The 13540-nt window shown below is 29.0% G+C and overlaps 1 protein-coding gene across 1 annotated transcript; it reads right to left on the bottom strand.

Annotated features, from left to right (window-relative positions):
* Positions 1–529: 529 nt before the first annotated feature.
* On the bottom strand, positions 530–6656 carry LOC111299762 (mitogen-activated protein kinase kinase kinase 3-like). The gene is given in 12 exon segments (XM_022895202.2): positions 530–732; positions 735–940; positions 1027–1130; positions 2776–3012; positions 3121–3228; positions 3394–3453; positions 4006–4081; positions 4185–4345; positions 4509–4571; positions 4725–4812; positions 5063–5398; positions 6079–6656. Coding segments are annotated over 12 exon segments (2001 nt in total). The 5' UTR covers positions 6576–6656; the 3' UTR covers positions 530–667.
* Positions 6657–13540: the final 6884 nt, after the last annotated feature.

Below are 13540 nucleotides of genomic sequence, written 5' to 3' on the forward strand. Positions count from 1 at the left end.
ATCGAGTATGCTAATTTTGTCTCCTTAATAGTGAATTAAGCTTGGAATGAATGATCCAGGAGCCTGACCAGATTCATGTCCTTATTCAATGGCAACTAAATGCCCACTAACGTGAATGAGAACAGAAGTGCCAACATGATCGTACCCTCTTTTTCCAATGATTAGATCTGCGTAAGGCAACTTCACATTTGCAGTAATGATCGCACCCTGCTATTTTCAATGTAGGTATGGGAAAACGAATTCGTACGAAGCGTGTCTGCAAGGAAAGTCATAAAAATGACCTACTCAATCTGTTGCTAAAATGCGACGGGATTACACGACCAGTTCAATCTGTTTATGACAAGTGATGCATTGCGTACATTATGAACTAAGTATACAACAGTGTCAATGTTACAACCGTAGTGACCAACATCCATTCCATATATAAAAACCAAGAAGAGATTGTTACAAAGACAAGTATCCGAGTATCTTCATCTTTTCCGAGCAACAAAAGTCCCGTTCGTCCCCAAATATTCCCCTTCAGGTAGCCTTAAGTTAAAGATGCAATCACTTCATTCTAATTGGCTTGGAAAATGAGATTGCCAAACTTACCAAAATATTCATCCAAGAGGTATACTTGATTCCATTGGCATTTGGGAAAGAGTGATAACAGACATTTATCCTATTGCTATTTACAATATCTCAAATAGGTCTCGTTCTCGGCGAGGTGCCCGGTGTTTGGACTTTTAGTTGTGAAGTTTCAAGCCAAGCATCCTGAGTGTATCTCTGATTCGGTCTCAATGCACTCCCAGAGAAGTCACCGAAGTTGTAACCACTCTGTCCTATAAACGGATAAGTTGGATGAGGAGGAGAAAGAAAACAACTCTTGTGTGCTGGACCATATCTTAATGGGCTTGAACAAGGAGAAACGGGCAAAGATGCGATTGTTCTTGCATTATCCCTGTGCATGAAAACATGATAGGCAAGTTGATTAAGAACTTCATGCATATATTTTGAGTGTAGAAATGAATGACAATACAATATTACCTTGGGCTCCTCATCACTCTTGAACTTGTAGCCAGTCCCCTTGTCCCATAATCTCCATCAAATGAGAGGATATTATTTCTATTCGACTGCAGTTCTAATATGGGCTGCTTAAAAAGTTAAAATAACAAAGAGATTAGCTGAAATCTGGCTTTAGTTACTGAGAAGCAGCTTTCAAGTACATGTTCATTAAAAAGTGATAAAAAAATATAGCAGTAGAGCAGCTGCTTAAAAAGGAAGAAAACAAAGCAATATCAATTTCAAAACAAATCTGATAAGACGGCTTTCTATGATTGCAAAATATGGTCTAAAGTTTTATTTCAAGAATATATTAAAATTTTAACAAGCATCATAAACTTAGAAGAAATCATAATTTGCAAAGAAATTGCATTAAAAGGATTACATATGTTACAGGCCCAGCACATAAAAAAACCATCGTAGATGTCATGATATCCAGATATATGCCACAGCCTACAGTTCAGCATTTATATTTGCCACCCCATGTTTAACAATCTATCTTAAAGAATCATTTAGGTTTGGTTTGCTAAATGCTTTTGTTTCTTGCATTTTTCTTTTTTTATTATTTTTGCAAAAAAAGAAAGAGAATAAAAAGGAAAAGGCAAAAATTTAAAAATGAATAAAAAAACAAAGACAAATAGCAAAAAGGAATAAAAAAACAAAAGCATCCACCACATGGAGCCTTATTTACACGTCAATCTGAAATTCTTTGATCAAATGATTCACTGTACCCAAACCAGATACGTGAAACAAGCAGATTTCTATATGACAAGAGTAATAATTGGATCCATAACTTTCACCCAATTATAGATTCCAATACACAAGGTTATCTTGTACGCACTACTGGGTCAGCTGAATCAAGCCTTGTATGAAATATGGTAGGTTTCTGCAGTATCCATTTGGTCAAAACATGACATGATGACCAAAGACCATATGATATTTTTAGGGATAAGGTACAAATTTACTACTTTACTTATGTGAGTGGTTCAAATTTACCAGTAATACCATTATACTTTTAATCTTGGATCACATTTACAGTCATACTCCTAATTTTGGAGTCAAAATATAACAATTGAGAAATAGTTAATAGAATATTTCATTGGAAGTTATTTTTTATAATTCAAAAGAAAACTTAAAAATGTCATGACAAGAAAAAAGCCGAGACCAACTGAAAAAGGTGTGATGTGACAATATATTTAGTAAATTTCATGATGAAAGAAGAAAAGAAACAAATAAAAAGAAAACTTTCGATTATGTAACATTATACTTGATAGAAAATGCCATGATCAAAGAATAAAAAAATAATATATAATAATCAGATTTTAGCTTCATGGCTTTTTTTTTTCCCATGTTATTTTCAAATTTGTTTTTTGAATTGTAAAACAGCTTTTAATGAAATATTCCATTGAAGATTCTCCAATTGCTCCAAAATTAGAAATCTGATGATAAATTTTCTCCAAAATTAGAAGTCTGGTGGAAAAATTGTACCAGTTGAAAGATTAGTGGTAAATTTGAACCACTCACAATACAGTGGTAAATTTACACCTTATCCCATATTTCTATATTAAAACCAAGTAGCTGAAGTTGTTTCAATAAGCATTTTCTAAATCAATTCAGTTCATGATGGGCTAGAGGGGTCTTCATTATAGTATAAAAAAAAAAAAGTCCTTGCAATCAGAGTAACGAAAATCATCAGAAAAAAAAAATGTAAACAATTATCTTAAAAGTATATACCGGAGTGCGGCTTCCATCAAAAGCGTAAGGAAATGCATCTTTGGTTATGCTGATGTTAGCAACTCTTGTTGTTGCTTGTTCCCGAATGAAAGGGTGATCTAGCAGTTGCAAGGCTGTAGGACGAGCTGATGGCTCTCGTTGCAAGCAAAGCCTTATGAAACTTTTTGCTTCATTAGAAAGGTGATCAGGAATCTCAGGAATATCTTTGCTGTTCCCAATTTTAAATATTGCAGCGACCTGTTGAATCCAAAAATAATGAAAGGATTAATCCTAATTCCTGAACACTATAGAGCTAGCCATAAAAAGACTTTTATCTGATAGATGTATGGAATTAATATGTCTCACCCCTTCATACTGACACCATGGTGGTTTTGATGTAGCCATTTCAAGTATAGTACAACCCAAGCTCCAGATATCCACTGCAAGGTTGTAGCCATTTGTATTCATTACAACCTGAGATCAGAAAAATAGAAGCACAAGTGAGCCATACCTTGGAGAACGGAAGATGCTGAATGGGAAAAGTAATTACTACTAAAATAGCATTTAAAATGTTTCTAACATGAGAAAAAGGGAGTGATTTTGTGACCATATAGTTCAGATAGAGAGGAAAAAAGATACCTCAGGTGCCATCCAATAAGGACTTCCCTTGAACGAAAGCATTGCACCACAAGCTGTTATCTGGATCACAAAGAAAAAAAAATCAGTGGCCTGAAAAATAAAGGATAGAATGTAGGGACAAAAAATCACTAGCCATTTTTCGTTTTCATTCACAAGTTTCCAATATGTTAGATTTACATCAAAGTCTTACATTTTCTGCCTAAAGACAGAAAAAAAAATTAAAAAGGAAGAAAAAAAGACAAAAAGTAGGGAAAAAAGATCACAGATTTTCAGCTTTCATTCACATGTTTCTAAGTTGTCACATTTACATCAAAGTCTTGGATTTTCTGCCTACAGACCACAGTCAGTGCTTAAAGGCATAAAAGAAGAAAGAAAAAATTGTTAACCTTGCAGATAAATTGCTCAAGTGATTGTCTAAAGGACAAAATTCTTCTATAAAAAAGGGCAATTTTCTTTCTAACCTGTGCTTTCTTTAGAACCAAAATCAGCATCATATCAATGTCATTTACTAGACACTTAATATTCTTAGCCAGAACTATTTTCGAGAGATATTGAAAAATCAGTATTCTAGAATTAAGCACATCATCCCCAAGATGAGATAAGATAACATACATGTTTTGCCATGCCAAAGTCCACCAACTTGATTTCACCAGTAGGATCTACTAATATGTTAGCCCCTTTTATGTCTCTGTGACATGAAATCCACAGCTTTAAAGCATAAGACACAGTTGAAGCTGAATTTCCACATAACAGACAACTAAGCATCCATAACTAGAACTACACCCAAGTACCTGTGCACCGTATTTCTTCCATGTAAGTAAGCAAGCCCAGAAAGAATTTGTCTTGTATAGTTTTGAATAACAGGTTCCTTGAAGGCACCATATTCTTGAAGTAATTTGTGGATTGAACCACCAGAGACATATTCCAAGTAAACCGAGAGTGTTTCTTCACCCTGGAAAAAACAGCAATTGTATTTACCACGAAGCAAGGTCTAATTAACTGGTATTGGGAGGAGGATTCCAGTGATCATTCTCCCTTCCCCCTTACTGTTGATTTCATAATGCAAGTGAATCATGTGCATGTCGTGTCATCTAAAGCAGTATATAAAACCATACCAGTTCACTTCCATAGTATCGAACAATGTTTGGATGAGAAAGCTGACTCAGCAAATTTATCTCCTGTTGATACTAAAAAGGATTAGAAAACCAGACACTCAAATGTGGCAACTCGTAAATGATTTCAATGTCAACTGGTAAAACTATACCACAAAGTAAAATCCAACAGAGATTATGTATATGATGTAATCAGAGAGAATCAGACAAAACTATTACCTGGTTCAGTTGCTTGAGGCTTTCTTTAGATGTCTGATCATCGGATATGACCCTGACTTCTTTTATTGCACACATCTGCCCATTTTCACTGTCAAAGATGGATACATAATATTTAGAGAAGCATAATGGAAAAAATTATAAACAAACTACTGCTAATTATTTGGAATCTGAAATGTCTTGAAGCTTGATAAATATCTTTTCTAATTTCACATATTAGCGGAGTAGTTACAGCAAATGCATGACAGCAACTATTTTCTGTTACTGATAGATTAAACTCTTAAAGAATTTATGACTGTTGCGGTGTGTGATAATCAACCTATACAGAAAGCAACTCCTACCTATTAAATCCAAGGTAAACATGACCAAAAGTTCCCCTTCCTAAGAGTCTCCCTCTGCGCCATCCGGATAGAGTACAAGGCGTATTTTCACTCACTCCACAAGTTCTTGTGCAAGGCAAGGCAGAAGGACTAGTAGGAGAACCTGGTGGAAGAGGCAACTTATGACACTGAGACTTCCCATCTTCCTTTCTCCCTGTAGGAGAATCGAGACTCACTCCAAATGATCGATGATGAAGAGGTGATGTTGGGCTGGTTGCCCCTCTTGATTCTGGACCGGGGCTTCTAGACCTCATGTTCGTTCTAACTTCACCTTGACCTCTGGGATCAATATATGACCTGGATTTCAGTCAACGTCAACTCTGTTAAAACCTTTATAGAAAGCTTCATATGTGCGTGAAGAACTTAACACCATAAGACAACTTTGAATTTATGGTTCATTACAATCATGTAGTGTGCTACTTATATATGCAAGAATCCAACACTATCAATCAAGAATTACCTTCTATCTGAAAACATAATAGTGATTCATTTACAGAAATTAGCGTTAAGTGTAAGAAAAGCCTGGCCTTTGGGGAAAAATGACTTAAATAGTCCTGAAATTCGGCGAAAAATAAATTGAATTAAAGAGTTTGAGGTTCGAGCCCCCAAAAGTCGAGAAAAACCAAATCTTTGTATTATAACAGAAAAGAAGGGAAAAAGAAACCAAAACCCGAAATAAACAAAATTCTGACGGCCAAAAGTAAGAGAGAGAATTCCAGTTCCAAAAGCTGAAAAATATTAGCAGATGGCAGATCCTGATAAATATCATTAAGAAAAGAAAACGGAAGCAATCAAGCTCTGACACCAAGAAAAGAGAGAAAAAAAAAAAGGATTTTTTAATAATTAACCAATAACTGCTTTCTTTAAAAAAAAAAAAAAAAAGCAGTATCTGCTCCCATTAATTCAGAAAAAAAATTTTAAATTAAAATCCCTCAAAATTAAGAATTCAATCTATATGCATATATAAAGAAAAAGACCTGCAGGCAAGAAATTGAACCGGATCATTTGTAATCTGATTATCTTCAGAAGAGCCAGACGAGCTAACGCTAGAAACCGAAGGCGACCCAGATCCCAATCCGACAACATGATCACTTTGCATCGACGAGACAGATGGTCTAGGCAAAGGAATCCCTCTTTTTTCCCCTGAATCCGAATCGAAACCCGAAAACCCGGATGACCCACCAACAACAACGCCAAAATCCTTGCTGGAACGTGGCGAATTACGGTTGGTTAAGACAAACCCTCCTCCATCATCGAAGGACTTTGGGTAGTTGTTGTTCCTGTTCTTGTCATCGGCAGGTGCAGGTGCTGCTTTATTTTTACCACTACCGCAGCCGCCGCCTGCAACGGCAGCAGCAGCAGCGATTTTATTAGGTGAAAACTTGATTAATCCGATGGTGGTACCACGTGGGCTTTGATTTTGAGGACTCTCTTCTTTGTTCTTACTCGACTTCTTAGCCCACCAAGCAGGCATTTTTTGTAATTTTTTTTCCTCTCTATAAGATGTAGAAGAAAAAGAAGAGAAGGAGAAAGACTCCCTTAAGAAAATGGCGATAAGAAAAGTTCTGATTTGGCAACGAAGCAGAGATTTTATACGGAGGAGGATAGGAAAGCGAGAGGAAATGGGGAGAAAGACTTTTTAGATAGAAGGCTTTTTTTAATATTTGATGGAGTGGGGCATGGCTACAGTGAGGAACAGCTAAGGGAGAAGGGGAGTGGGGTGGGGAATTAGGGGACGGCCGAAGGTGGTTGGATAAATGATAGATGGTGAGTATGACGTGGCTTTTATTTACCAAATTTTTTTATTTATTTTATTTAAAGCGAGTAAAAGCCAAGTCCCAAGTGCGTGTATTGGTGGTAACGCACGCGCCTTCTCTCTTTCTCTCCTTTTGGTTTCTGACCAACTAAAAAGTTAGCATAACTCGTTTTTAGTTCTAACCTATCCTAGCTTTTTTGACACATTTAAGCGCGTGTGAAAATTTTTATCTTCTACATAAAAAAATTTTTCAAAAGTAAATTCAAAAATCAAGAGATGTAAATGGTAAAAAATTATATATACCATTTACTTTCTATTAACATCAAGTTACCAACTCAGTTTTGCAAAATGCAAACTCAGTTTAATTCATAAATACAATAAATAAATTGAAAGCGACACCAAATTCATTCTTTTGTTAATTAATTATATAAATGTTTAATTTTTTTATACAAAAGAGATTACGTGACTCTTAAATAACAATGGAGGAATTTTAGAAAATAATGGTTTATCATAAATTTTTATTAATTAGTATCATAGTAAAAAAGAATTAATAAAGCTAATAATATCAAAATTAATATTTATTAATATATTTTTTAAAAAATAAAAATATATATTAGAAAATATTTTATTATGGCCAGTTCTATAAAATCTATAATTCAATAATTCTGAAGGATCACTTTCCTTTCCATAGTAATTGCTTATGAACCTCTTTTTTTTTTTCACTTTTTCTGCTTTTACGTTGAAGAGAATATGCTAAAGTGGACAATGTTTGTAGTCAGACAACTAGGTTTCAAGTAGACATAAAAATATCTTTTACCTCTTTATCTAAAGGTTAAGATATTTTAAAAAGGATATGTTGCGCGTAGGTTTTAACCTTATCATCTTTTTTTTGTTATACGGACATTTGTCTTATGAATAAAAAAAAAAAACCATGAAAATAAAATTTTCTTAATATTTGCAAATTATATAACTATTATATGCTCAGACAAATTAGGGCTTGAAACACTAAATACAAAAATTAATTTTAAAACTAAGGTTATGTTCAGTGCAAGGAAGATTAGATTCAGGATAGTGAAATTAAAAATAATGATTATGGTGATATCAAAAATTATAACAATAAAATTAAATAAATTAACAACTAATAAAATGTAATTGATAAAATTAATTACAAAAAAAAAGAAAAAAAATAAGTAAAGATAATATATTTATATAAATTTAAAATTCAATTCAATTGATTTATATAATTATTTTTTAAAAATAATATTTAATAAATTTTGAATTTAAATTTGTCAATAGATTTTGACTTAATAACAAAGGGGAAATTTTAAAACTTTAAAATCATAAGTTCAAGTCTCATTACTTGAGTTTAATTTAATTGATTAGTTATGTTTTAATTTGTTAATTGATTATCTAATAATATATTATATATTAATATTATAATGAGAGACATTATAATAAATTTAGACATGTACCAACTACTAATCAATTAATTAGAGGGGCTTCATAGTAATTTTTTATGAAATTACTTTTAATATATTGTATATATTTTTAGTAATTTTGACAAATTCTGATAAAAAAGACGTTTTCATAATTATGATAAAAAGATATTATAATAATTTTTTACTAATTATGATAAAAAAAAGTATTATAATAATTTTAGTTTATTATGGGATAAGGGTATTATTGTCCTTTTGATTAAAACATGTGTCAAATAATTTGAAAGGTAAAATAGTAATTTTCAAGAGAATTGCTTTTAATTATAGTTGGCCAGAGAACAATTTTCATAATTATAGTAAGAGAAATATTATAATAATTTTAATCAATTATGATAGAAGATATATTTTTGTAACTATGATAAAAAAATAATATAATAATTTTAGTTTATTATGAGAATAAAAGTATTATTATACTTTTGAACACATGTCAAACAATGATCAAATAATTAGAAAAGAAATATAATAATTTTCCAGGAATTATTTGAATTATATAATATAGATTTAAGATAGAAAAATATGAGTAGGCTTCTATATATTAATAATTAAATATTTACAGTGAATGATTAGGCTAGGAAATTTAATATTAATTGCTTAAGGAATGCATGCGCCTCTTTTCTTTCGACAAATTTATTATCATTGTCCCAAAAGTAATAAAAATCCACCAAACAATTCTTTTTATTATTTTTTAATTTTATGGCAACATATAAGATGTGTCGTTTTTCCTCTTTTATAATATATATGAGAAATTATTTGATTGACAATGAAATTTTTTAATTTTACAAGTGGTTTTAAGATTATAATATATGTCTCATTTTTTTAAAATTAATTTTTATTTATTTTTTTAAATATACATTAAGGGACATATGTCACTATTTTAACCTCACTTATGAAAATAAAAAATTTTCATTATCAGTATATTTGATAGTTTCTCTTTATATATATATATATATATATATATAAAGAATGATAAATTTACAATAGTATAAAACTTTTTAGTTTTATATTTTTTTTAATTATTGATTTCAATATATCTAAAATATGAAATTAAATCATTTTTTTATTTATCTCTCTCTTTCCTTAAATCTATTGAAATCAATAGTTTCAAAAAGATGTAAAACTAAAAAGTTTTATTCTAATGTAAATTGATATATATATATATATATATATAATGTTTGTGTGAGGTGTTCAATGGCATGAAGATATCGGCATTGGAAATGGAGTTTAGGTTAGGGATATCAATTTTTCTTATACCCAATGAAAAACTTGATTTATTATTCAAATGAAAATTGAAATGGGGATGAGGGCAATAATATAACATTCGCTTTGTACTCATACTCTGTATATATTTATATATTTAGTAAAAGGTTTTTTATTAAATAATATAAATTATTATTTTAGATTAATTAGAATTAATATATTTTTATTTAAAATATATTTATATAAAATATATTTATAAAAAAATTACATAAATATACAAATTACAAATTAAAAATTTTAAAAAATATTAGAGGGTTAATTAAGGCATGAAATAAATTGATTGGGGTGATTTGAAGAAAGAATTTTTTATTTTTATTTTTGTTTTGGATACATGTCAATCAATTTTTTATTTTGGTATTTTTATTTTATTTTGTTTTGTTTTCTTTTGATTTTATTTTTGTTATATTTATTTTTTATTTTTTATGTATTGATTTTCTTATTTATTTGTTTATTTTTTTTTACATACATATTTAAAAATTTATATTAGGAATATGTTTTAATCATGTGACAACATTAAAAAACTAAAAATATGTGTTAGATAAATAAATTTATAATTTTTCATAATTGGGATAACTTTAATAGATTGTTATAGATTATATTTATTTATCTGCATCATGTAAATTTAAAAAATGGAAATAAATGAAAAAATTTTCAATGATGAAATTAAAAAAAAAATTGCAAATGGTGCTTGAAATTCATAGGTGATGAATTTTCTTAGAATCTTTCCAAAAGTATTTGAAAGATTTTAAAAGTATGTCAATAAAAATATTTAGTAAAAATAAAGGTTGGTAAAATAAAAATAAAAATAAAAATAATTTTTTATAAAATTTTAAATTAATCTAATAATGGAGCATCTTCAAGAAAATGAATGGATTTTTAAATACGTTTAAAATAGAGAAATTTTCTCAAAATTCTACTAAAATATTAAATAAAAGCTAAAAACTTTTCAATATTTTAAATAATGAAATTTAATTAAAAATAAAAGATCATTTCAATATAATCATTTAAGGATAATATAAGATTAATTGGAATCATTTTTAGATGGATATTGTGAGGGATTTAATATTTTCTTTATATGTAGATTAATTAATAATATACGATAAAAGTTGTTTCAAAATGGGGATAACTTTCAATTGAAGGGTAACTCACGATTGAACTGTCAAATTACTTTTTATTTATCAAATAGCTATTGGTCAATAAAAAGTTTTAATAAGCTATTGGATTTGGCATGTCATAATGTGTTGATTTTAATTAGATTAGAATATGGTGAGTTTGGCTTTAATTGTATTTGGAAAAAGGAATGTGGTGTTTGTATATTAGATTGTAATTGGGTGTATTTTTTAAGGTTTTGAGTTTTTATCATTTATTATCTATAATAAAATAAAATAATAAAAATATAATAACAATGATAAATATAATTATAAAATGATATAAAAAATAAAAATCAAGTTACTTTTCTTTTTTCTTTCTTTTGTTTTAAATATTTTTATAAAAAATTTATAATCTACAAAACAATTAAAAAAATCATATATTTTAATTAAATAATTAATAAAAAAAAATACAACACTCGCAACGAAATATGAAAAAAAAAAAAACAAAAAGATATAATCGCCTCATATGAAATACTAAATATATTTTTAATTTAAATATTTTTATTTATTTATTTTATTTATTATTTTATATTAAAATAATTAATCTATCTTAACGTAGTAAGGGACTAAATCTGGCTATAAATAAAGAAGAAAACACAATTACATTTCTCTCGCTGACACAAGTTCTTAGTTACACCACTGAGCACATACGTTAGGAATTACAATATTTATCTTACTAAATAGTACGGAATACACAAAAATCAAATCCAAAATCATTTACGGTGAGAGTAATTAGTTTTATTAATTAAATTGGGAATGCTTGGGGTGACATCATATCCAAAATCAAATCTAATTTTTTTTATATATTTGAAATTGAAGATTTAAATTCTAATTATTAAAATTAAAAGTTTAACATTTTATTAATAGAGCTTGCGATTGTTAACAAAATTAAATACAAAATCACCGTGTGAGTGGTTGGTTTGACGAAAAATTTTCATTTTTTTAGAGGAGAAAAAGAATGTGAGTAAAATGAGCAGGTTTTTTAACAAAAAAAGGGATAATTTTATAAAAAGTTGAGCAAATTTTTTTAAAGTGGTTTTATAAAAAATAAAAAGATATAATTATCTTAATTTTATTTTATTGCTATAACGTTTATCTTGGTTTTTAAATAAAATTTTTAACTAAATTGATGTCATTTGATTTTTGATACCAACTAAAAATTTTATAATTAATATAAGAGTATATATAAAGACAAAAGTGGTTATATACCATTGTCATGGACCTAAAGAAGAGTCTTGAATCGCACATCGAACATAATAGGAGAGTCATTGGAGTATATAAGAGTTCATATCACCTTCGCCTTATGAGGCACCTTTTGTAGGACAAAACCGTGAGGGCAGGGAGGTCAGAACGGACAATACCTCATAAGGGGATAAACCGTGGTGGTTAGGCTGATCTGAAACATCGAAAAGGTGAATGCCCAGATTTCGAAACCGCACAGATTCGAAGCTTAAGTCTCGACCCGTGACACCATCACTTCTATAAAATAATTTTTAATTTAATAAATATACTTTCTTTTCTCTTTCCACAATGGATGTGTCTCGGAGGGCATAAGACAATCTTTTATTGGGATTGACATACAAATAGAAAATATAGGATGATTAAATAATCTTAAATATACATGATACTATAACATTATATCTTAGTAGAAGAAACCAATAATCAAATCATTAAGTACTTCTACAAACTAATATAAATTCATATCAAATTTAATACTCGATAACTACTCTTAAATTTGAGACTTGAATATGTTTTAATTAATGCTTCTTTTGTATTATAAAAAATAATACGTAAAAAAATTTAAAATTTAATTTAATTAATTTATACAATAATTTTTAAGTGGTAACATTAAATATGATTATAATTTAAATTTAAATATCTATGATGATCATGATATATATATATATATATCATTACATTTCTCATGTATCTAATTATCCCATGAATTCTCAATTTTCTTTTCCCTTTTTTTTTTTTCCTCTTTGCAACATTAGGTAGCAATCATATGGGCAAATAGAATTAACGCAACTTGCTAAAAGAAACAAAGAAGAGAATAAAAAAAAAAAAAAACTGAAAGAGGCAGATAAGAGGGAGCAACAAAAACATAAATCCAAAAGCCATACTGCCATGGATGGGAATTACGAGAAGCCTGCTTCTTCTGATTATGATGTATGTCTAATTAAAACCAAAAGAAAGCTATTTGCTATATTCCAGTCCCTACTCCCAAAGTGAACCTTTAAGTTTATTTTTTCTTTTGTTTTATTCCTCTTAATTTCTTTCAGTTGTTTGGTGCTGAGGTTATGCTTTCAAAGATGTATACACAAACTACAAAAGTGTTAATATTGTATTGCCGGCAGCTAGATGTGCCTATAATTTAACATTGTAATTCTTGTATATTTTGTTTCAAGAAAACCTAACCTTTTAACTACAATTACAAACATTTAAACATTATTATGGGTTTGTTATTTTTTTTTTAATTCAAAGACTACGTTGTGGTGTTAGATCTATTTACAGGTTGAGTTGCTTGTCAAAATCATAAATCGAATTTTAGACAAAGATTTAAGAGCTCAAACTCCGGATAAAGATTTTAAGGTTCCGATTTTAAAATATATTTTAAAATATTAAAATATTAACAAAAAAATAATATTTTAATACTTTAAATAGAAATTAAGCCTATATGTGTTAAAAAAAAAAAGTAATTGAGCTTATTTTAAAGAGACAAGTTAAATCGAGAATTGAACAAGGTTTTAAAAGTATCAACTGAGTTTGACATGATCTA

Source organism: Durio zibethinus, chromosome 18 (assembly GCF_047325235.1).
Source record: "Durio zibethinus cultivar Kanyao isolate XHJ-2024 chromosome 18, ASM4732523v1, whole genome shotgun sequence".
NCBI lineage: Eukaryota > Viridiplantae > Streptophyta > Magnoliopsida > Malvales > Malvaceae > Durio > Durio zibethinus.